The sequence below is a fragment of the Phyllobates terribilis genome, unplaced genomic scaffold, assembly GCF_046119375.1.
Source record: "Phyllobates terribilis strain yellow unplaced genomic scaffold, ASM4611937v1 Scaffold_1__5_contigs__length_1240528914, whole genome shotgun sequence".
Lineage (NCBI taxonomy): Eukaryota > Metazoa > Chordata > Amphibia > Anura > Dendrobatidae > Phyllobates > Phyllobates terribilis.
Genome location: NW_027362761.1, coordinates 238,197,639 through 238,223,829, shown reverse-complemented (window position 1 = coordinate 238,223,829; position 26,191 = coordinate 238,197,639). Strand labels below are relative to the sequence as shown.

At 44.6% G+C, this 26,191-nt stretch overlaps 1 protein-coding gene across 3 annotated transcripts in view; it reads left to right on the top strand.

Moving 5' to 3' along the window:
* LOC141255734 (uncharacterized) overlaps positions 1-26,191 on the top strand; it is a 971,797-nt gene that overhangs the window by 829,941 nt on the left and 115,665 nt on the right. For all 3 annotated transcript variants that reach the window (XM_073671120.1, XM_073671121.1, XM_073671119.1), the window contains 2 exons: positions 18,190-18,456; positions 25,818-26,138. In XM_073671120.1, the coding sequence (XP_073527221.1) occupies positions 18,190-18,456; positions 25,818-26,138 (588 nt within the window). The remainder of the gene's footprint in view (positions 1-18,189; positions 18,457-25,817; positions 26,139-26,191) is intronic.

Here is a 26,191-nt window from a genome sequence, read left to right as displayed (position 1 = left end):
TTCTCTGAGGGGTCTAATTTCCAAAATGGTGTCACTTGTGGGGGGTTTCCACTATTTAGGCACATGAGGGGCTCTCCAAACGCGGCATGGCGTCCGCTAATTATTCAAGCAAATTTTACATTCAAAAAGTCAAATGGCGCTCCTTTGCTTCCGAACCCTGCCATGCGCCCAAACAGTGGTTTTCTCGCACATATGGTGTATCGGCTTACTCAGGAGAAATTGCACAACAAATGGTATGGTGCAATTTCTCCTGTTACCCTTATGAAAATTGGGGGCTGAAAAACATTTTTGTGGGAAAAATGTGAAAATTTTATTTTTACGGCTCAATGTTATAAACTTCTGTGAAGCACCTGGGGGTTCAAGGTGCTCACCACACATCTAGTTTCCAAAATGGTGTCACTTGTGGGGGGTTTCCACTGGTTAGGCATATCAGGGGCTCTCCAAATGCAACATTGCGTCCGCTAATTATTCAAGCAAATTTTACATTCAAAAGGTCAAATGGCGCTCCTTTGCTTCCGAACCCTGCTGTGCTCCCAAACGGTGGTTTTCCCCCACATATGGGGTATTGGTGTGCTCAGGAGGAATTGTACAACACATTTTGAGGTCCATTTTTTCCTGATACCCTTGCGAAAATAAAAAAATTGGGGTCTAAAGTTAAATTTTTGTGAAAAAATGAAAATGTTCATTTTTTTCTTCCACATTCCAAAAATTCCTGTGAAGCACCTGAAGGGTTAATAAACTTCTTGAATGTGGTTTTGAGCACCTTGAGGGGTGCAGTTTTTAGAATGGTGTCACTTTTGGGTATTTTCTGTCATACAGGCCCCTCAAAGTCGTTTCAAATGTTATGTGGTCCCTAAAAAAATGGTTTTCAAAATTTTGTTGGAAAAATGAGAAATCGCTGGTCAACTTTTAACCCTTATAACTTCCTAACAAAAAAATTTTAGTTCCAAAAATTGAGCTGATGTAAAGTAGACATATGGGAAATGTTATTTATTAACTATTTTGTGTGACATTGAGTCATGAAAATAAAAAAAAAATCAAATTTTTCCCGCAAGAATATTTTTAAGCCCTAAATTTTACATTTTCACAAGGGTAACAGGAGAAAATGGACCCCAAAATTTGTTGTGCAATTTTTTCTGAGAGCGCAGATACCCCATATGTGGTCGAAAACTACTTTTGAGGCATAGTGCAAAGCTCAGGAATGAAGAAGCGCCATATTGGAGTTCAGATATTGCTGGACTGGTTTAAGGGTGCCATGTCACATTGGTAGAACCCCTGAGGTGCCAGAACAGCCAAAACCCCCATATTTGACCCCATTTTACAAACTACACCTCTCGATGAATTCATCTAGGGTATCATATTGACACCACAGTTGTGTCACAGCATTTTATACAATTGGGCAGTGAAGAAAAAATAATAACATTTTTACCACCAAAATTTTGTTTTCGCCCCAGATTTTACATTTTGACACTGGGAAATGGGTAAAATGGCACCAAAATTTGTCCCGCAATTTCTGCTGAATTTAGAAATATTCCATAGGTGGCTATGAAGTACTGCTTAGCCATATGACGAGATTTGGGAGGAACGGAGCGCTTTTTGCCTCATGGAGCCCAGATTTTCCTAGAATAATTTGCAGACTCCATATACAGAGCATTCTAGAAGAGCAGAATCCCCCTCAAGTGATCCCTTTGGGAAATTATACCCCTTTGTGAATTTATCTACAGGTGTAGTGACAATTTTGACTCCATGGGTGTTTTCCAGAAACAAGCAGCCGTGGATGTTGCTAAATGAAGATTGTAAACTGCCGCTGTAGTGACCAGTACATTGTAGTGACCAGTACATTATGCCTAGCTCATGCTTCTGCAGACATGCACCCCTAAATTAGGCAGGCTCTCATCACTACAGGAATGCCAAACATATGGACGCTAACTGCGGTTTAGGCACACTGTGGAGCTAAAAGGGAGGGAAACATTTGGATTTGGGAGAGCAGAATTTGCTGGATTTCTTTTGGAGGGCAAAGAGTCATTTAGTTTTTCCAGAGCCTATGTGCTACCAGTAACATGGAAGCCCACTATATTTCTGTTAACAGATAACGGACCTGAGTGAGGACTTGTTTTTTTGTGAATGGAGTTGAAGCTTTTATTGGTAACATTTTACATAACATTCAGGATCACATTTATCCTGCGCTCTATGCTGGGCACTTATTTTGGGGTTTCCATCTAAATCTCCGAGTGACGTGATTCAGATGAAGCCCCGGAGGGATCCATTTACGATAATAAGGCAGCTGACTTACTCCTGACTCTGTCTGGCCTCTGTTCAGCACCGTCCTTCTTTTCAGAAGTGCACAAAACTGTGGCCGATGGCACTTTTATGTACGCCTAGTAAAAAGACGGACACCGCCGGATCATAGGCCAGACGGCGTCCACAGTGCCTCCATCTGCCTCATTATAGGGAATTTTCTGCAGGAATTTCCGTCTGAATCACGTATTTCATAGATTTACACGGCACATTTACTCGGCACAAGCGCTCAGTGCACAGCGCAAGATAAATGTGAGCTGGGCCTTACTGAGATCTTTAGGAAACAGAATGAACAAATCAATAGAAGGTGAAGAATTAGTTTTATTTATTTTTTACGCAGTTCTTTGTGCAGTATAAGTGATTGGGCGACTTTATTCTTCAGTTCGGTGCAATTACAGCGCTACCAGATTTATATTGGGTTTTTATGATTGGCAGCTATCACACACTAAAAAAGACTTTTTATTGTAAAAACAAGTTTTTGCATCGCCATATTTTGAGAGCTATAATTTTTCCATATTTCTGCTGACAGAGTCATGTAAGGGCTTGTTTTTTGCAGGACAAGTTGACGTTTTTATTGGTACCATTTTCGGACAAATTACATCTTTTGATCGCTTTCTATTCGTTTTTTGGGAGGCAGAGTGAACAAAAACCAGCTATTCATGAATTGTTTTTTGGGGATTTTTTTATGCTGTTCCGCATGTGGTAAAGTTGATAAGGCTGCTTTATTCTTCAGGTCAGTACGATTCCAGCGTTACCACATTCATATAATTTTTTTATGTTTTGACGCTTTTACACAATAAAAAGTATTTTATAGAAAAAATAGTTATTTTTGCATCACTTTATTCTGAGAGCTGTAAATTTTTTATTTTTCCACTGATGGAGCTGAGCGGCGGCTTGGTTTTTTGCGGGACAAAATTATGTTTTCAATGGTACTATTTTTGTTTACATTCAACTTTTTGATCGTGTTTATTACACTTTTTGTTTTGCAGTATGATGATAAAGCATCGTTTTTTGCCTTATTTTTAATTTATTTTTTTTAGTGTTCACTGAAGGGGTTAACTAGTGGGACAGTTTTATAGATCAGGTCGTTCCGGATGCGGAAATACCAAATATGTGTACTTTTTTTTTTTTTTTTTTTCACAGATAAATGTATTTATTGGATAAATATTTTTTCTTCTCTTTTGTTCTTTATTTTTCTGATTTTTTAAAAATATTTTTGTAATTTTTATTAACTTTTTTTTTTTAACTTTATTACATTGTCCCAATATGGGACATCAACTTTCCCTGCCCTGATTGCTGATCTAATACTCTGCAGTGCTTCTGCAGGAAAAAGAGCTCCATGAGCAGGCGCTGAGTGGCCACCTTCCTGCAGGGCCGTGAAGGACCCTGCGGCCATATTGGGCCAGGGATCACCATGGAGATCACATCACGTTGTGCTGATGGAAGCACAGAGGGAGTTCACATAGAGCTGGCACCCCCAATCAATCGTGGCGGCGCTCAGCATGATCGCGGCGGCTTATGCTTTGTGGGAACGCAGCTCCCACGGTGCTGTATATATAAGACGTATGTCGGGAAGGGGTTACAGGGATTGGCCATCTTTGGGGATAATATTTTTTTCTACTTAAATGCTTCTATTTTGGGCCCAAAATCTTTTTTTGCCCTTTGGTTTCATTACAAATTTTGCACCATTTGGCTTTTACAGGCTTTTTGTTTCCCTGCACATTCAACTTTAATGTAGTCTGTGGCCATAAATCAGATGAGAAGAACTCAGATAAAGAAAGATAAGAGAGTTATGACCTTTCCTGTTACTATCGAAACGAGCTCACTGACAGATTCTCAGGTAAAGAGGTCCCAACTTTCTCCTATTACTGCAGTTTCTTCACAAAACTGACCAGAACTTCTGTCCAAATGTAAGGGTGTTACAGGAGATGTCATACTCCTCTACCCCTAAAGACAACATCTGCAAGGAGTGTAATTAAGTATATGTTGTGACATGGTTTTATTATATTTCATGAGAAAGAGAAAGATTCAGTTGTGGGCATACTAGATATAGAAAGTATGGGTGGGGGGGTTAGAGCCAGTAAAAGGCAGCCACTTCCCGGTTTAGTCAGTTAGAATTCATTGGTGACAATTGCTAGGGGGAATTCAAGGTGCAGTGAACTGCTAGCAGAAGCAAGTACAAGTTGTGCTGGGCTGTATGAGGCCTAATTCCCTGTGTATATTTCTGCAACGTCCGGAGCTCAAGGCTTAAGTCAGTGGCTATGGAGAGCACCAGGGCCGATGTCAGCACCCGGCGCACCCGGGCAAGTGACATCCTGCATGGGGCATTATAAGGGAGGGAGGTGTGACATCCTGCATGGGGCATTATTAGGGGGGGTGACATCCTGCATGGGGCATTAAATGGGGGGAACAGCCTGCATGGGGCATTATGTGGGGGGAACAGCCTGTGTGGGGCATTATATGGGGGGAACAGCCTGCATGAGGCATTATGTGGGGGGAACAGCCTGCATGGAGCATTATGTGGGGGCACAGCCTGCATGGAGCGTTATATGGGGGCCAGTATTCTGTATGGATCGTTATATGGGGGCCAGTATTCTGTATGGATCGTTATATGGGGGCCAGTATCCTGTACAGAGCGTTATATGGGGGCCAGTATCCTGTATGGAGTGTTATATGGGGGCCAGTATCCTGTATGGAGCGATTCGCCGGTTTCTGAGTTATTGTAGAATTTACAATAGATATCACTCATGTAATGTAAGAAGTGAAATCTTTGGCATTGTACTATATATATATATTTCTCTGCGGTATCTGTGCGTCATGAATCGTGGTATGTGTTAAAGGGGCCCACAACCTGGAGCCAGCCCTGGAGAGCACTGAGCACTGACACCCCTTTCATACAGAGGAATTTGGACGTGGAACCACATGAGGGAAAGGTTATGGATCTCGGCAATGTGGGGCCGGGCAGAAAATCTATGGGGCTGACAGGAACTGTTACAGCAGAGATAGTTCAGGCAGAAACTAAAGTAAAGCGTGAAATGTACTGTTACTGAAACAAGAAAACGTAGGATGCTGTGCCCGATACTGTGTGATACAATCTGATGCACTTCATCTGTCATGTAAAATGTTAAATGTTGAAATGAACTGGGTGTCCCCTGAGCGGTGTGCGGCAGTTCCTGAGTATGCAGAACTGAAGACAGCGGAGGCCTGTGGGCTGCAAATGAGTGTAATGCACAATACATGAGATGGCACACTGGGACATGATTTATTTGTAAGGTGCCATGGGAACGCAGCCCCTCGACCATTACTGTCCTGTGCACCTTACACATACAAATGTCCGCTGGTGGAGAAAAATGTGACCTGATCAATTCATCAGCCTTCTCCAATTATAAAATGCCTCACATAGGAAAGCTACTTTTCTATTAGATTCAAACAATTTATTCCATCTTGATTGGTCCACTGGGGGGAGGGGAAGTAATATGAGGGGCCGAATCATTAAAGAAGTTGTTCACTACTTTTTATTACTCCCACCAACGTAAAGCCCCCCCGGGCCCCTAAGGGTATTTGTAATTACCTTGTGTTGCAGTTACTGCCTGTGAGCGTTGCTATACTTCGCCGCTCACAGGCATCACGTGACCCGCCACTGATGTCACGTCAAGTGAGGCGTGACATCAGTGACGTGGTCCCCGTGATGGATGCTGGGTTGTGGACAGGGTTACCCTCTACGTCACACCTAGCATCCAGCACGCGCTTTCCCAATGAATGGGGAGAGGGAGAGCACGCGGTGGATGCTGGGTGTGACGCGCGGAGTAACTCCGCCCACAGCCCAGCATCCACCTGTGGAACATAAAAGAGAGAGACCCCCGGCTGCATCTGGAACCGTGACGTGACATTAGCGGATGTCAAAGCTGGCTGCAGCCGGGGGTAATGCCTGTGAGCGGTCAGCGATAGCGCCGCTCACAGGCAGTAACTGCAACACAAGGTATTTACAAAAACCCTTAGGGGCCCCCGTGAGAATACATTGGGGGGTAATAAAAAGTAGTGGACAACTCCTTTAAAGCTTTTATGTCAGTTTTCTTTGAATGCTTTGAAAAGTTGCAAAAGTTTTATGCAAAACTATTGTGACTTTTGTCGATTTCATGCTAGTTTGAAGCAGCTTGAGCCAAAAAGGGAGGAGGTGGGGAGGGGACAGTGTGTGACTATGCCCAGCCATCAAATTCAGCAAAAGGGCAGGCATTTCTTATACTAGTAATGCTACTTCAGTCAATCGCTGGAGTAGCATTTCTGGTGAGGTGCACAGAGGCGCACATCACAGAGGAGATGCGCCAAATACATGAAGTAATGTATGCCTCCTAAGGAATTGAGCGCATAGTATTCCAGCTAGCCCCTCATTAAGACTGCCGTGTGCAACACCAGTCTTAATTAATTGGCCTCTGAAGCAGACCACTGCACCACATAAGAGCTGACTGAGCCTCTGTAGTGCACTGCACAGGAGAGCTGACTGAGCCTCTGTAGTGCACCGCACAGGAGAGTTGACTGAGCCTCTGTAGTGCACCACACAGGAGAGCTGACTGAGCCTGTGTAGTGCACCGCACAGGAGAGCTGACTGAGCCTTTGTATTGCACCGCACAGGAGAGCTGACTGAGCCTCTGTAGTGCACCGCACAGGAGAGCTGACTGAGCCTCTGTAGTGCACCGCACAGGAGAGCTGACTGGGCCTGTGTAGTGCACCGCACAGGAGAGCTGACTGGGCCTGTGTAGTGCACCGCACAGGAGAGCTGACTGAGCCTCTGTAGTGCACCACACAGGAGAGCTGACTGAGCCTCTGCAGTGCACCGCACAGGAGAGATGACTGAGCCTCTGTAGTGCACCGCACAGGAGAGTTGACTGAGCCTCTGTAGTGCACCGCACAGGAGAGCTGACTGAGCCTGTGTAGTGCACCGCACAGGAGAGCTGACTGAGCCTTTGTATTGCACCGCACAGGAGATCTGACTGAGCCTCTGTAGTGCACCGCACAGGAGAGCTGACTGAGCCTGTGTAGTGCACCATGCAGGAGAGCTGACCGAGCCTGAGTAGTGCACCGCACAGGAGAGCGGACTGAGCCTCTGTATTGCACCGCACAGTAGAGCTGACTGAGCCTCTGTAGTGCACCGCACAGGAGAGCTGACTGAGCCTCTGTAGTGCACCGCACAGGAGAGCTGACTGAGCCCCTGTAGTGCACCGCACAGGAGAGCTGACTGGGCCTGTGTAGTGCACCGCACAGGAGAGCTGACTGAGCCTCTGTAGTGCACCACACAGGAGAGCTGACTGAGCCTCTGCAGTGCACCGCACAGGAGAGATGACTGAGCCTCTGTAGTGCACCGCACAGGAGAGTTGACTGAGCCTCTGTAGTGCACCGCACAGGAGAGCTGACTGAGCCTGTGTAGTGCACCGCACAGGAGAGCTGACTGAGCCTGTGTAGTGCACCGCACAGGAGAGCTGACTGAGCCTTTGTATTGCACCGCACAAGAGATTTGATTGAGCCTCTGTAGTGCACCGCACAGGAGAGCTGACTGAGCCTGTGTAGTGCACCATGCAGGAGAGCTGACCGAGCCTCTGTAGTGCACCGCACAGGAGAGCTGACTGAGCCTCTGTAGTGCACCGCACAGGAGAGCTGATTGAGCCTGTGTAGTGCACCGCACAGGAGAGCTTACTGAGCCTGTGTAGTGCACTGTGCAGGAGAGCTGACTGAGCCTCTGTAGTGCACCGCAAAGGAGAGCTGTCTGAGCCTGTGTAGTGCACCACACAGGAGAGCTGACTGAGCCTCTGCAGTGCACCGCACAGGAGTGATGACTGAGCCTCTGTAGTGCACCGCACAGGAGAGTTGACTGAGCCTCTGTAGTGCACCGCACAGGAGAGCTGACTGAGCCTGTGTAGTGCACCGCACAGGAGAGCTGACTGAGCCTGTGTAGTGCACCGCACAGGAGAGCTGACTGAGCCTTTGTATTGCACCGCACAAGAGATTTGATTGAGCCTCTGTAGTGCACCGCACAGGAGAGCTGACTGAGCCTGTGTAGTGCACCATGCAGGAGAGCTGACCGAGCCTCTGTAGTGCACCGCACAGGAGAGCTGACTGAGCCTCTGTAGTGCACCGCACAGGAGAGCTGACTGAGCCCCTGTAGTGCACCGCACAGGAGAGCTGACTGGGCCTGTGTAGTGCACCGCACAGGAGAGCTGACTGAGCCTCTGTAGTGCACCACACAGGAGAGCTGACTGAGCCTCTGCAGTGCACCGCACAGGAGAGATGACTGAGCCTCTGTAGTGCACCGCACAGGAGAGTTGACTGAGCCTCTGTAGTGCACCGCACAGGAGAGCTGACTGAGCCTGTGTAGTGCACCGCACAGGAGAGCTGACTGAGCCTGTGTAGTGCACCGCACAGGAGAGCTGACTGAGCCTTTGTATTGCACCGCACAAGAGATTTGATTGAGCCTCTGTAGTGCACCGCACAGGAGAGCTGACTGAGCCTGTGTAGTGCACCATGCAGGAGAGCTGACCGAGCCTCTGTAGTGCACCGCACAGGAGAGCTGACTGAGCCTCTGTAGTGCACCGCACAGGAGAGCTGATTGAGCCTGTGTAGTGCACCGCACAGGAGAGCTTACTGAGCCTGTGTAGTGCACTGTGCAGGAGAGCTGACTGAGCCTCTGTAGTGCACCGCAAAGGAGAGCTGTCTGAGCCTGTGTAGTGCACCACACAGGAGAGCTGACTGAGCCTCTGCAGTGCACCGCACAGGAGTGATGACTGAGCCTCTGTAGTGCACCGCACAGGAGAGTTGACTGAGCCTCTGTAGTGCACCGCACAGGAGAGCTGACTGAGCCTGTGTAGTGCACCGCACAGGAGAGCTGACTGAGCCTGTGTAGTGCACCGCACAGGAGAGCTGACTGAGCCTTTGTATTGCACCGCACAAGAGATTTGATTGAGCCTCTGTAGTGCACCGCACAGGAGAGCTGACTGAGCCTGTGTAGTGCACCATGCAGGAGAGCTGACCGAGCCTCTGTAGTGCACCGCACAGGAGAGCTGACTGAGCCTCTGTAGTGCACCGCACAGGAGAGCTGATTGAGCCTGTGTAGTGCACCGCACAGGAGAGCTTACTGAGCCTGTGTAGTGCACTGTGCAGGAGAGCTGACTGAGCCTCTGTAGTGCACCGCAAAGGAGAGCTGTCTGAGCCTGTGTAGTGCACCACACAGGAGAGCTGACTGAGCCTCTGTAGTGCACCACATAGGAGAGCTGACTGAGCCTCTGTAGTGCACCGCACAGGAGAGCTGACTGAGCCTCTGTAGTGCACTGCACAGGAGAGATGACTGAGCCTCTGTAGTGCACCGCACAGGAGAGTTGACTGAGCCTCTGTAGTGCACCGCACAGGAGAGCTGACTGAGCCTGTGTAGTGCACCGCACAGGAGAGCTGACTGAGCCTTTGTATTGCACTGCACAAGAGATTTGACTGAGCGTCTGTAGTGCACCGCACAGGAGAGCTGACTGAGCCTGTGTAGTGCACCATGCAGGAGAGCTGACCAAGCCTCTGTAGTGCACCGCACAGGAGAGCTGATTGAGCCTGTGTAGTGCACCGCACAGGAGAGCTTACTGAGCCTGTGTAGTGCACTGTGCAGGAGAGCTGACTGAGCCTCTGTAGTGCACCGCACAGGAGAGCTGTCTGAGCCTGTGTAGTGCACCACACAGGAGAGCTGACTGAGCCTCTGTAGTGCACCACACAGAAGAGCTAACTGAGCCTGTGTAGTGCACCACACAGGAGAGCTAACTGAGCCTCTGTAGTGCACCGCACAGGAGAGCTGACTGAGCCTCTGTAGTGCACTGCACAGGAGAGTTGACTGTTGATTTACTACTCCACACAAGGACTGATGTACTTTACCTACAGTTAGGTCCATATATATTTGGACCGAGACAACATTTTTCTAATTTTGGTTCTAGACATTACCACAATGAGTTTTAAACAAAACAATTCAGATGCAGTTGAAGTTCAGACTTTCAGCTTTCATTTGAGGGTATCCACATTAAAATTGGATGAAGGGTTTAGGAGTTTCAGCTCCTTAACATGTGCCACCCTGTTTTTAAAGGGACCAAAAGTAATTGGACCGATTAAATAATTGTAAATAAAATGTTCATTTCTAGTACTTGGTTGAAAACCCTTTGTTGGCAATGACTGCCTGAAGTCTTGAACTCATGGACATCACCAGACGCTGTGTTTCCTCCTTTTTGATGCTCTGCCAGGCCTTCACTGCGGTGGTTTTCAGTTGCTGTTTGTTTGTGGGCCTTTCTGTCTGAAGTTTAGTCTTTAACAAGTGAAATGCATGCTCAATTAGGTTGAGATCAAGTGACTGACTTGGCCATTCAAGAATATTCCACTTCTTTGCTTTAATAAACTCCTGGGTTGCTTTGGCTTTATGTTTTGGGTCATTGTCCATCTGTAGTATGAAACGATGACCAATCAGTTTGGCTGCATTTGGCTGGATCTGAGCACACAGTATGGCTCTGAATACATCAGAATTCATTTGGCTGCTTCTGTCCTGTGTCACATCATCAATAAACACTAGTGACCCAGTGCCATTGGCAGCCATGCATGCCCAAGCCATCACACTGCCTCCGCCGTGTTTTATAGATGATGTGGTATGCTTTGGATCATGAGCTGTACCACGCCTTCGCCATACTTTTCTCTTTCCATCATTCTGGTAGAGGTTGATCTTGGTTTCATCTGTCCAAAGAATGTTCTTCCAGAACTGTGCTGGCTTTTTTAGATGTTTTTTAGCAAAGTCCAGTCTAGCCTTTTTATTCTTGATGCTTATGAGTGGCTTGCATCGTGCAGTGAACCCTCTGTATTTACTTTCATGCAGTCTTCTCTTTATGGTAGATTTGGATATTGATACGCCTACCTCCTGGAGAGTGTTGTTCACTTGGTTGGCTGTTGTGAAGGGGTTTCTCTTCACCATGGAGATTATTCTGCGATCATCCACCACTGTTGTCTTCCGTGGGCGCCCAGGTCTTTTTGCATTGATGAGTTCACCAGTGCTTTCTTTCTCTCTCAGGATGTACCAAACTGTAGATTTTGCCACTCCTAATATTGTAGCAATTTCTCGGATGGGTTTTTTCTGTTTTTGCAGCTTAAGGATGGCTTGTTTCACCTGCATGGAGAGCTCCTTTGACTGCATGTTTACTTCACAGAAAAACCTTCCAAATGCAAGCACCACACCTCAAATCAACTCCACGCCTTTTATCTGCTTAATTGAGAATGACATAACGAAGGGATTGCCCACACCTGTCCATGAAATAGCCTTGGAGTCAATTGTCCAATTACTTTTGGTCCCTTTAAAAACAGGGTGGCATATGTTAACGAGTTGAAACTCCTAAATCCTTCATCCAATTTTAATGTGGATACCCTCAAATGAAAGCTGAAAGTTTGAACTTCAACTGCATCTGAATTGTTTTGTTTAAAATTCATTGTGGTAATGTCTAGAACCAAAATTAGAAAAATGTTGTCTCTGTCCAAATATATATGGACCTAACTGTATGTTTGAGTTTTACCAGCTTTTCACGTGATGTGCTATTTTTTAATAGAAGTAGAAATTGCAGCATTACCATGATTGACCACGGGAGAACTGGCAGATCCTCTTTATTACACCACGTGGGAGAGCTGGCAGATCCTCTTTATTACACCACGTGGGAGAGCTGGCAGATCCTCTTTATTACACCACATGGGAGAGCTGGCAGATCCTCTTTATTACACCACATGGGAGAGCTGGCAGATGCTCTTTATTACACCACATGGGAGAGCTGGCAGATGCTCTTTATTACACCACACGTGAGAGCTGGCAGATCCTCTTTATTACACCACATGGGAGAGCTGGCAGATGCTCTTTATTACACCACATGGGAGAGCTGGCAGATGCTCTTTATTACACCACATGGGAGAGCTGGCAGATGCTCTTTATTACACCACACGGGAGAGCTGGCAGATCCTCTTTATTACACCACATGGGAAAGCTGGCAGATCCTTTTTATTACACCACACGGGAGAGCTGGCAGATGCTCTTTATTACACCACACGGGAGAGCTGACACATCCTCTTCATTACACCATATGGGAGAGCTGAGACATCCTCTTTATTACACCACACGGGAGAGCTGGCAGATCCTCGCTATTACACCACACGGGAGAGCTGGCAGATCCTCTTTATTGCACCACATAGGAGAGCTGGCAGATCCTCTTTATTACACCACATGGGAGAGCTGGCAGATGCTCTTTATTACACCACATGGGAGAGCTGGCAGACACTCTTTATTACACCACACGGGAGAGCTGGCAGATCCTCTTTATTGCACCACACGGGAGAGCTGGCAGATCCTCTTTATTACACCACATGGGAGAGCTGGCAGATGCTCTTCATTACACCACACGGGAGAGCTGGCAGATGCTCTTTATTACACCACACGGGAGAGCTGGCAGATCCTCGTTATTACACCACATGGGAGAGCTGGCAGATGCTCTTTATTACACCACACGGGAAAGCTGGCAGATGCTCTTTATTACACCACACGGGAGAACTGGCAGATCCTCTTTATTACACCACAAGGGAGAGCTGTCAGATCCTCTTTATTACACCACATGGGAGAGCTGGCAGATGCTCTTTATTACAACACACCGGAGAGCTGGCAGATGCTCTTTATTACACCACACGGGAGAGCTGGCAGATGCTCTTTATTACACCACACGGGAGAGCTGGCAGATCCTCGTTATTACACCACACGGGAGAGCTGGCAGATCCTCTTTATTGCACCACATAGGAGAGCTGGCAGATCCTCTTTATTACACCACATGGGAGAGCTGGCCGATGCTCTTTATTACACCACACGGGAGAGCTGGCAGATCCTCTTTATTGCACCACATGTGAGAGCTGGCAGATCCTCTTTATTACACCACATGGGAGAGCTGGCAGATGCTCTTTATTACACCACATGGGAGAGCAGATCCTCTTCATTACAACAGGCAGAAGAGCCATCAGGTCCTTTTTACTTTACCGCAGAGATGTAATAACATATGTTCTATAGGTGTGAAAATGACCATAGGGTATGCTCACCGAATTTTTTTTTTCAGTGGGTCACCTTGAAAAATGCCTATTCGTATCTATGCAAAAGCAACTTCCTCTGCATATGTTCAGGATTTTGACCATCTGTTACACGCACACCGCCTAAGTTCAGATAGGGGCAAGACTGGTTACATGAATTCGTTGGAATTCTGGGGGAGCCGTTACTGAGATCAACCATAGGCTGCAGCTTCTCTCAGGCACACGATAGATTCAGTTGCAGATCAGACACATCTGACAAGAATCTTCATAAACGGTAGAACAGTAACATTTAATGCGGCACGGCCAGTGCAATGCAAATGTCTCTTTGAGCAACAGGCTCCAGTAATAACAGTACAGCCTCCTTTGCAGCACAGCAGTACACAGTCTATTATCCGGTAGCACAGTACAGCACGGTTTTAATGCATACACAACCCCAGGCTTTTCCTTCACAGGGACTCAATAGTACACAGCATTATTTATCCTGCATGGAGATGGAGGGGGGGGGGGTGTGATGAGGGAGATGATCTCTATGACAGGCTTCCTTCCAGTCCTTATCTTCTTGCCCGATAATACTCCACATTGTTAGCTCAGGGAGTCTAACTGACCTTTTGTTTAGCTTCCCACCTGACTTGAATTCTGTTCCCTTGACTTCTGTGAGATACAGATCATAAGCCACCTTTCTCTTCAGCTTTGGCCAGACAGTAAATAACTTCCCCACAATCCCCCTGGGGCTCTGCTAAAACATTCCCCTTCTCCTGTGACTGTGTTAACCCCTCTAGTTGCTGGATGCTTCTTGAGCACAACACTTTCTGTTTCCTGTGCTTGCGTTACTTCTAATAGTTGCTGAATGCTTTTAAAGCAACAGCACTACCTCTGCATGTCACACTCTGAAACAGCACTACTTCTGCATGTCACACATCTTTTAACCCCTTCAGGTTTCCAAAAACGTCAAGTGGTCAAAAGAAGTGAGCAGACCCTTCTTCAAGTGTTTTCTGTTTGGAAGACGCTGCTTTACTTTACAATATAAGTGAAAGAGAAGGCTTAAAATATGTCCAGAAGACATCTGTGCATTTTCTTTGAGCATTTTTTCAGCATTTTTACTTAAAAAAAAACACTAGCATTTTATTAATTGTTTAATGAACGTCAAAAGACTTCCGAAAACTGTCCAAAAAAATGCTCAAACACCCGAAAGAAACATTTTTATAATCCACTAACAAAGAAACATTAACAAAAAATGCTTCTGGATAAAAAACACCGGCATTTCCTAAAACAGTTTCAGCTTGAAAACCTCAAAGTTTTTGCCTGTCTAAACAAAATATACATCTATAGCATTTCTTGACCTTATCTGATCATCAAGGTAAACAGGTAATGTGATATTTATTATAAAATATCTTCTTATTTAATCCTTTTATTAAATATTTGACACAATCCATTTTTAACATGTCAGTTTTTGTTGTACGTATTTTGTCTATTGTTTTACGAACAGGACATAGGCACATTAATTTCAATTGATTGGATCAGAAATACCGTACATTTTTTTTCCAAGCCAATGAGGCACAAAACAAGTTGCAGACATCCAATTTTGATTGGACTGGGGATCAAAGCCACTCATTCCAATAAATGGGTGAAAAAAATGGCACTTGGATGCAATCCTTGTATAACCTGATGGTCATTTTTTTTAGTTCATAGGAGGAGCTTTGAATTTTTTTATATGAGAAAAACAGATTGTAAAAACTCACACACAGACCAAATGTGGATCAAGCACAGTGAAATGAAAAATCTCATTTACATGGTTCTTTTTTTCCTGGTGTCTTCTGAGCTGCAGTACATTTTATAAACCTCAGTGTGTCAAATATGTCTGCATTTTTGCTCTGCTTTTTTAACCATTCAATTAAATGCCTAACAAAAAAATCAAAAATGCAACAAAAACATGCACATGTTACACAGTGAAAAAAAACACTGCAAAAAAGCACCATGTGACCAAAACTTAGGGTACATTCATACATCCGAGTGACATGTCCATGTGCTGTTCGTTTTTTTTGTTGATGTATACACACCTCTGTGAAAAACACGGATTCCTGGGCGAGATCCATCAGACTCATAGCAGTTCCTATTCTGATACTTATTTGCGGATCAAAATTGGCTATTTGAGTCTAAAGGGATTCCTATTGCATCGATGTCTCACAGATCTGTTGTTTAGTGATAAAGTTGAATGAAAACATGAGACCTCCCGGGAGTCTTTCTATTGGCTTGGGAATAAACCTTATTTTGTGAAGAACAGTTTCAGAAAACTTGGATACCACACAGATTTAACTAGGATGGCACATGAGGAAAAAAAAAGGTCCGTTCTCACAGATGGTAAAATTCTTACAGATGTGTAAATGTAGCCTTAGGGCTCATTCACACGTCTGATTTTTCTACAAACGAGAAAAAAACGGACCAATTATTCTGATCAGTCTTTGATTACAGTTTGAGCAGAGTGTGGTCTGAGAGTCATTCGTTTTTCTTGTAAGTACATGGAGAAATTTAAAAAAAAAAGTCTCTCCACTTTCTCCATTCGCAGAAATTCATGGACATGTGAAGGGCCCCATAGACTATCACAGGCAGGGCTTCCACTAGGAATTTCAGGGCCCCATACTGTCAAAATTTCCAGGTCCCTTGAGACTCCGCCCAGTCTCCACCCCAGCTCCGCCTCCACCCATTGAACCTTCTGCAGTCCCAGCCTCCCCTACCTCATCAGAGTCCCCTCAGCATCCTCCCCTCCCTCACCAGCATCCCCTCCCTCAGCAGTGTCCCCTCCCTCACCAGCCTCCCCTCCATTACCAGCGTCCCCTCAGTAGCCTCCCCTCCCTCACCAGTGTCCCCTCACTCACCAGCGTCCCCTCAGCATCCTCCCCTCCCTCACCAGCATCCCCTTGGCAAGCCCCCTCCCTTACCAGCATCCCCTCAGCAGCCCGCCTCCCTCACAAACATCCCCTCAGCAGCTTCCCCTCCCTCATCAGCGTCCCCTCAGCAGCGGAGCGCAACGCACTACACACACACGTCCTCTCAGCAGCGTCCCCATAGCAGCTCAGCACAACACACCACACACATACACACACACATGTCCCCTCCCTCATCCACGTCCCCTCAGCAGCGCAACGTACCACACACATACACACACGTTCCCTCAGCAGCCTCCCCTCCCTCATCAGCATCCCCTCAGCAGTGCAACGCATCACACACACACAATTCCTTACCTGACCGCCCGCTGCCATCCCCGCAACACATGGGGCACGCTACTGCTCTTCTCCGGATTGAAGATCAGCGCACAGCGTGTTACATGACTGGCGTCAGGACCATGATGCACCCGGCTGCGGATTAAAGGTACAGCACTCATTTCCGGCCGCCGTGTGCATCATGCTTGGGACCTGGGCCCCCTCTTTTTGCTTCTGGTCACCGGGCCCCATACAGCAGTAAGGGCAGTAATGCCCTGATGGAGGCCCTGATCACAGGTATGAGTGCTATGCGTGAAAAACAAGGGTAGACTCATACATGAAAATAAAACATCTGAATGAGCCCTCAGGCCTGGTTCACAGAATTGGACAATTTTCCCTCATATTGTAATCTATATTCCATCCATATGCCATCTATGTGTCATCCATCCATTTTTATGCTTCAGCAGTTAAAATTTTTTTGCAAGAATAGATACAGTTTCCTAATGTAATAATTGCAATGTATCCATAAAAATCATATGTTTTACGGATGATCCATAAGGGAACACATTTTTTTGTGCAGACAGAGACTTGAATGGACGAGTCTCATCCAAAATATGGAAAAGACTTGTCCACGCTGCAAATTTTTCCCCCTGGAAACTTGGTCTGCGTGAACAAATTGTCATCTGCACATTCCTATGATATAACATTGGTCTGGGTGCTATCCATGTGCTATGCAATTCTAACATGGACAGCACATGTATGTAAAATACGCTCATCTGAATGAGCCCTCAATCAACAAGCAATACCACAATAACATTTTGCAATATGACTTTATTACTATTATTATATTCTGTGTAACATTTTATTTTCACATTGCTTTATTGGTTTTGAATGTGACATAATACTCACATATATTTATGATATTATATATCTCGATAATGAATAAAGACAGGAAAAAATCATATGAATCATATTTTGTCTCTATACTATAATAACTGTTGTATTAATAAACCTTTAATAACATAAAAGGAGCATTAACAAACCAAGGTAAAGGTTAAGTGGGTGCCATAAATCTTGTGTTAATTTCATTGCAACATAGCTGCATGTGAGAAAAGCTTCTGTTTAAAAGGGTTGTCTGTTACTTTTATATGGAAGGCCTATCTTTAAAATAAATCATCGATATCAGATCTCTGGGGGTGTGACACCCGGCATCTCTGCGGCCGGACATACTCAGTTGCAGGGTTTAACAGCATAGCTCCGTTAACTGTATAGTGGCTGCAACCGGATACTGCACATACCCCCGTATTCAAATAAATAAGGGTGCATCGGTGATACCCCATTGTGGCCATTATACGGTTGATGGAGCTGTGCTGTTTCGCTTTGCAACTGAGCATATCCAGCAGCTGTTGTCACCAGGAACAGCTGATTGACGCAGATGCCGAGAGGCACACCCCCACTGATCTGATATTTATTACCTATCCTAATATGAGGCCATCAATATAGAAGTACCAGACAGCCCATATAACTCAAAGGGTGCTTACAAAAACATCTTGGACCTTGCTAACTGATATTTTATTTTATTTTGTAGATAAAAACAGTGCTGGTATACTACTGCCATTGATTCCATGCTGTGACTTACTGAAGGAAAAAGAAAAAACAACTATTGGTTGCCTTCTGAAAGAAGCTCTACCGCTTCCTGATAAGATAGAATGGAGTGAAGGACTTGCTAAAGATTCAAAGTTAATGAAATTAAATCAACATCATTTAATGAGCAGTTTTCTGACCGTCACCAATTCAGAATGGGAAAAAAAGCCACTAACCTGCTCTACTAAAGACACACAGAGAGAAATCAAAGGTAAATTTATTATAATATAAGCTAAATCTGTGCCATCCGTAGCATTGATCTATCTATCTGCAAATGAAATCAAATCAGCATTGGTATAAAAATGTAGGTGCCAGACCCAAGACAAAAAACCAATTGTCCAAAAATGTATAATCCAGGAAAGAAATGGCAGCACTTCAGCTCCAATTAAGTGAAAAATATGGACTTTTCTATAATCATCCATAGTGTAACATTTTGGCTCCAAACACAACACTGAGCCATCCACCTATCTATCTATCTATCTATCTATCTATCTATCTATCTATCTATCTATCTATCTATCTATTCATATCTATCTATCTGTATTGATTAAACAATATATGAAAATAATGGTCCCTATTTATCATAAAAGCAACCATATAGCACAATGGTCCCCAACTTTGGTCCTCAAGAGCCACGAGCAGGTCATGTTTTCAGGATTTCCTTAGTATTGCCAAAAGGATAATTCCATCACTTGTGCAATACCAAGGAAATCTTGAAAACATGACCTGTTGGTGGCTCTTGAGGACCGGAGTTGGGGAACACTAATATAAAACATACAATTCCCTGATTTCAAATAATATGTAAGGATTTGGAAGACCTAATTAGAGTTTTGTTATGTTAAACAGGTTTTCCACTTTTATAAAAGTGGTCCCTAAACATTTTTTATCATCTATAGTAACGAAGCCAGATAGTATTCACCCTCCCCAGGTCCAGAGCTGGCTTCCCGTTTTGGTTGCAGTCATCATGACTTCAGCCTGCATGACAGCTGCAACAAATCACTGATGGCAGCGGCTTGTGACGATTACATCAGTTGAGTTCAGTGATTGGCTTCAGTAGTGATGTGCGCCGTCGACTTGATGCTGCAGAAGCATAGATATTGCAGTCATGGCAGGAAGCCTTTGCTTGGACCAGGGAAGGGTGAGTGCTATCTGGCTGTTATATTTTACATGACAGCAAACGTTTTAAGACCACTTTTCGGAAAATAGAAAACCCTTTTCATTTTTAATTTAGTTTATTGCAATACTCAGGTATGACTTTAGAATGAAAAATCTGCCTTAACACTTGTAATTATATAACTAGAGAACAAAATTTGTAAGGCTTTTGACCTAGTTTTCAGGCATTACAAATTTGCACATGTTATAATGTGTCACTTTTATAAAAACTAAATTACAAGTTTTTTGTGTATTTATTCTGCTACTCTCACCACTTTTAAAATGTGGGTAGAAATTGGCTTTGGTAAGCTATGCTATTAGATCTAAAAGCAGATTTATGAATTAGGACTTTTTTAGAACATATAAGAAAGTCGCAATTCTCATTCCAGTAAGGGTGTGGAGTAAAAATTGGATAAATATCTCTAGACAGAAGCATTATACAGTCATGGCCAAAAGTATTGAGAATGAGACAAATAGTAATTTTTCCAAAGTTTACTGCTTCATTTTTTGTAATGGCAATTTGCATATACTCCTGAATGTCAAAGAGTGATCAGCTTAACAGCAATTACTGTACTTGCAAAGTCAATATTTGCCCAGAAAATGAACTTTAACCCCCAAAACACATTTCAACATCATTGCAGTCCTGCCTTAAAAGGAGCAGCTAACATTGTTTTAGTGATTGATCCATTAACACAGGTGTGGGTGTTGATGAGGACAGGGCTGGCGATCAATCAGTCATGATTAAGTAAGAATGACATCACTGGACACTTTAAAAGGAGGCTGGTTCTTGGTATCATTGTTTCTCTTCAGTTAACCATGGTTATCTCTAAAGAAACACGTGCAGCCATCATTGCACTGCACAAAAATGGCCTAACAGGGAAGAGTATCGCAGCTACAAAGATTGCACCTCAGTCAACAATCTATCGCATCATCAAGAACTTCAAGGAGAGAGCTTCCATTGTTGTCAAAAAGGCTCCAGGGCGCCCAAGAAAGACCAGCAAGCGCCAGGACCGTATCTTAAAACTGTTTCAGCTGCGGGATCGGACTACCAGCAGTGCCGAGCTTGCTCAGGAATGGCAGCAGGCTGGTGTGAGTGCTTCTGCACTCACTGTGAGGTGGAGACTCTTTGAGCAAGGGCTGGTTTCAAGGAGGGCAGCAAAAAAGCCACTTCTCTCCAGAAAAAACATCAGGGACCGACTGATATTCTGCAAAAGGTACAGGGAGTGGACTGCTGAGGACTGGGGCAAAGTCATTTTCTCTGATGTCCCAAACAATCGAAAAGGGGATTCATCTGGAAAACAGCTTACTCGGAGAAGAAGAGGTGAGCGCTACCACCAGTCTTGTCTCATGCCAACTGTAAAGCATCCTGAAACCATTCATGTGTGGGGTTGCTTCTCAGCCAAGGGAATCGGCTCACTCACAGTCTTGCCTAAAAACACAGCCATGAATAAAGAATGGTACCAGAATGTCCTCCAAGAGCAACTTCTTCCAACCGTCTAAGAGCAGTTTGGCGCCCAACAATGCCTTTTCCAGCATGATGGAGCACCTTGCCATAAAGCAAAGGTGATAACTAAATGGCTCATGGAACAAAACATAGAGATTTTGGGTCCATGGCCTGGAAACTCCCCAGATCTTAATCCCATTGAGAACTTGTGGTCAATCATCAAGAGACGGGTGGACAAACAAAAACCAACAAATTCTGGGAAAATGCAAGCATTGATTATGCAAGAATGGACTGCTATCAGTCAGGATTTGGTCCAAAAGTTGATTGAGAGAATGCCAGGGAGAATTACAGAGGTCTTGAAGAAGAAGGGGCAACACTGCAAATATTGACTTGCTGCATTAACTCATTCTAACTGTCAATATAACCTATTGGTACTCATAATATGATTGCAATTATATTTCTGTATGTGATATAAACATCAGACAAACACTAATAAAAACCAGAGGCCAGCAGATCATGTGAAAAAATAATTTTGGTGTCATTCTCAAAACTTTTGGCCATGACTGTAATTACAGATATGCCAAATTTATCAACCAATTTGAAACTCTTTCATATATTTTGCACAAAGAAATACAACATAACCTTAAGCAAAATCGGTTGCAGTGATTAAAGCTGACCTTAAACATTGGGCCGGTTTAATGGTCACGTATTTCATGGTCACACAACGAGAGGTGGTGACTTCTCCTTCAATGGAAGCCTTCAAACAGAGGCTAGACAGACATCTGTGTGAGATGGTTTAGTGAATCCTGCATTGAGCAGGGGGTTGGATCAGATGACCCTTGAGGTCTCCTCCAACTCTAACATTCTATTATTCTTTGGTCTGTACTTGGTCCATTTGCACAGACTGGCCACAAGGCTACTGTTGTGAACTTGGCAGCCTCATGAATCAATAGAACAAGTGAAAATGAGAAATTTTGTAATATATCAGAGTAATTTGCTTTTTTCTCTTCCTGGGCTGATCATTCATTCTCAATTCACGGGTAAAATCTGTATTCAGTGAAGACAGATTTTTCCATTACTGAGATAGGAGTTTTATGTAGATGGGAGAGGAGGAGGAAGGAGCTAAAGGCAAAGCTCCTTCCTGACTTTTACATAGGCGATGACAGTTGATTTTATATTTAGTGATGAGCGAGCACTTATATGCTCGGGTGCTCATTGCTCGGGTCGAGCACATTGGAATACTCGAGTGCTCGGACCAAGTAACAAGACCAATGTAAGTCTATGGGAAGCTCGAGCATTTTTCAGGCGGCTCTCCCCGGCGGTCTGCAGAGGGCCCAAAAATTGACCAAATTGATGGGAACAGTGCTCAAATTACATGGGAACAGCATTGGGAAGACCCCTGGAAGCATTTCTGACTCCCAGGTCACTGCTGTCAACAACGTTGTCAGAGGTATTACGCCACTTTTACGGACTCACAATAAAACATGCAAAAAAGAAACCAAAATTGATTTTCCTGGGAAATATGTTAAAGAACATCCTTTCTAGGGTAATGACTTGTATATAAGGCAAAATAAATAACCAAAAACAAAAATGCTCCTCCACACCTTGGACTATGTTCACACATAGCGTTTTTGATGCGTTTTTGCACTTTTGCATTGCTTTCAACCAATACAAAAGCATTCACTGGGAAATGTCATTTTAGCATTTTACAACCTTATCTGGCCATATGGTGTGTGACACATCATCAGACACATTCATACAGTGCTGAAAAGACATGGGAACAGCATGGGGAAGACCCCAGGAAGCATCTCTGATTCCCAGGTCACTGCTTAAAAGTGTGCCCATCATAAGTGATCCTTGGCGCATACGAAGATGCCTCCCGCCATGCACCTGTCATTGCAGACTTGCAACAATCACCGTCCACATCCTTGTCCCAGCGCAGCGTTCAGCTGTCCCTACCCCATTCCTTGGAATGCAAGCACAAGAATGCAGCCAACCACCCACCCACCCACCCACAGGTTGCAATACTATAAATGTCAAATTTTTGACAGCTGCTTGCACTTGAAATGTGGCCTTTTAGGCTCATGGAGGCGACAGCCGGGTGTCCATACTCGGTCCCCAGCCGCCACTATTTCTCCCGATGTCGTCTCCGCCTTCCACAAGCACGGGTCCCACAACATTACCCGTGCCCTCCCCAGTGCACTTAGTTGGGAAGTACCGCCTAACCACAAACACGTAGACAGGTGAATGTGGCCAGGGACGGTAGGAGCCAGGCCACATTAAAAATGCAGCCATAGAGTGTCCGGGAACCTTCCCACACACTTTTCTTAGCCAGGACTGCTTCTCAGCAGAGTTGGACGGTCCCACCAGAGTCCTTGGGTGGGCCCTGGCTTCTCCATCAGGAGAATTCATGATAGCGCAAACTTTGCAGCAGCTGTGGGGCTCTTGAGCGGGGGAGAAAGGTGATCCCTCAGAATCAAATCCTCTGGTGGGCCCAATGTTTTTCAGTTTGAAACTGCTTCTTAGTGGGAGTTGTATTTCACCACAGCCATATTCTTTAGCTCTGTGAAAGGACTGGCATAGAGGGAAACCATATCTACTCCAACTGTCATTTCTCCGTCAACACCAGGTTCCGCCCATTGTCACACACGACCATGCCTGGCTGTATGTTCAGTGGTGAGATCAGGCTGCTTTCAACAACTCTGCAGCAGTGGGCGGTTTGTCACCTAAGCATTAAGCATGTTATCTTCAGCACAGCCTGTTGCCGCTTGGCCAAGGCAGTGCTGCAGTGCTTTCAGCTTGTGACTGATGTGATCATTTCGGAGATGGAGGCCGAACTGTAGGAGGAGGTGCAGGAGCTGAACAATGTGATTACATTGAGGTTACATTGGTGAGTCTGGTTTTTATACTAAACAGAGATCCTACTGTGTTTTGTTTTTTTTAAGCTATTTTTTAAGACAAATGCATTCACTGGGAAATGTCATTTTAATATTTTACAACCTTATCTGGCCATGTGGTGTCTGCAACAGTTGCCAAAAATTTGGAGGAACTCCATTGCCCCTTGCAAGAGACGTAGAGGGCCTCCTGAAAACATTGTTCCCATTATTAGGAAGTGTGTCTCCCATACTGTTTGCCTATGCAGTGAAGGAACGGCTGCCAAAAATTTGGAGGAACTCCAATGCCCCTTGCAAAAGACATAGAGATCGGAGGGCATCCTGCAAAAAATGCCCCCATTATTAGGAAGTGTGTTTCCCATACTGTTTGCCTATGCCGTGAAGGAACGGCTGCGAAAAATTTGGAGGAACTCCAATGCCCCTTGCAAGAGACATAGAGGTTGGCGGGCTTCCTGAAAACAATGTTCCCATTATTAGGAAGTGTGTCTCCCATACTGTTTGCCTATGCAGTGAAGCAACAGATGCCAAAAATTTGGAGGAACTCCAATGCCCCTTGCAAGATACATAGAGGTCGGAGAGCCTCCTGCAAAAAATCCTCCCATTATTTGGAAGTGTGTCTCCCATACTGTTTGCCTATGCAGTGAAGGAAGGGCTGCCAAAAATTTGGAGGAACTCCAATGCCCCTAGCAGACGTAGAGGTCGGAGGGCCTCCTGCAAAAAATGCTCCCATTATTAGAAAGTGTGTCTCCCATACTGTTTGCCTATGCAATGAAGCAATGGCTGCCAAAAATTTGGAGTTACTCCAATGCCCCTTGCAAGACGTATATATGTTGATATGGTACATATGATGGTGATATGGTGGTGGAGGATGAGGATGCGGAGAAGGAGGCCAATATTTTCCAAGTTCAGTTCAAATTTCTGGATTTTTATCACTGAAATATGGAACAGATTTGGCTTTATTCTGCAGTGAGTAGAAAAATGGTGTACTCTGGATTGTCTTTTAAGCAAATAACCAGGATTAAGATCAAAAAATTTTTTCCCTGGCCACTGATATCTAGGTCTATGTCTAGAAATATCTGTAATTATTACAGCAGCAGATAGGACGTTCAATGGACCCTCTTGTGCTGTATCATACACTGCAGTCTGCCACATACACTGTCTGCCTGCCTAGCACTGATTATATGCAGCTGGACTGTTAGTTTAGATGGATATAGATATATGTTGTGGAACACCTATACTAACTAAAAACAAGCAAATATCTCCCTGACGCAGCAGCAGCTCTCCCTACACTGTCTGATCCGGAGTGACTGGGACAAGCATGGCGGCGCCCAGTCTTATATACACCTGATGACGCTGTGCGGCCAGCCAATCACTGTAATGCCCACAACCAACATGGCTACGGCATTACAGTGCATGGCAGGCAATCCCTGCATGTTCATTGGCTCTCTAAAGAGCCCCAAACATGCAGGGAGGGGACCCAAATTCCCGCCTGAGCAACCCGGAAATACTCGTCGAGCGCCAAGCTTGTCAAGCACCGTGACGCTCGGGCAAGTACCGAGCAGTGGCGAGCACGTTCGCGCATCACTAATAATATTCTATAAAAGTCAGGGATGAGCTTTGCCTTTAGCTCCTTTGCCATCTACATAGAACTCCTATGTCAATAATGGGAAAATCTGTCTTCACTGAATACAGATTTTACCCGTGATTTGGAAATTTTGAAAATGACTGATCTGTCCTGGTGGAGAAAGAAGCAGATTTCTCTGATAAGATATATTACAAAGTTATTTTCACACGAACTATCAATTTCTAAGATAAAACTTATGATGGTTACTCTTCAATCGTTTTATTTAGTATATAATTGTTACTAATTGGTAAAAGACTTATATTCTAACTACTGATATCACATTCATGGCACCTAAGTGCAGTCAAATTCGATAATGAGCAATGACAGTGTTATATAAATTCCATTAGCAGATGAAGGATGTCTAGGGGAAAAAAATATTTGAAGTTATATTTACATTTGCTAGATTGTTTTATAAGTCTACACAGTTTTCTAGAAATCAAATTATTTGTTTCATTCAGTTCCAGGATGTACGGGTACTGTGAAAATTCCCCACATTGAGATATTTCTGTCTCCTTTTGATGGCATTGAGGAGAACCGTCATCTGGTTTGTTATGTGTCTGACTTTACCCCCAAACAAATCCAAGTAAATTGGCTTAAAAATGGTGAGGAACACGCTTCCAAGCTATCTATATTTAAAGTCCTAAAAGGTGAAGATGGGTTATTTTCTGGAACAATTAGACTTACTGTCAGCAAACAAAGTTGGATTTCTGGAGACAAGTACACATGTAAGGTGGACATGAAGGGCGAAACCGTCATGCAGAATATTAGCAAATGTTCAGGTAAGAAGACAACATTGTGCACAAGTATTAAATGTAGTTGTAGTTAGATTATC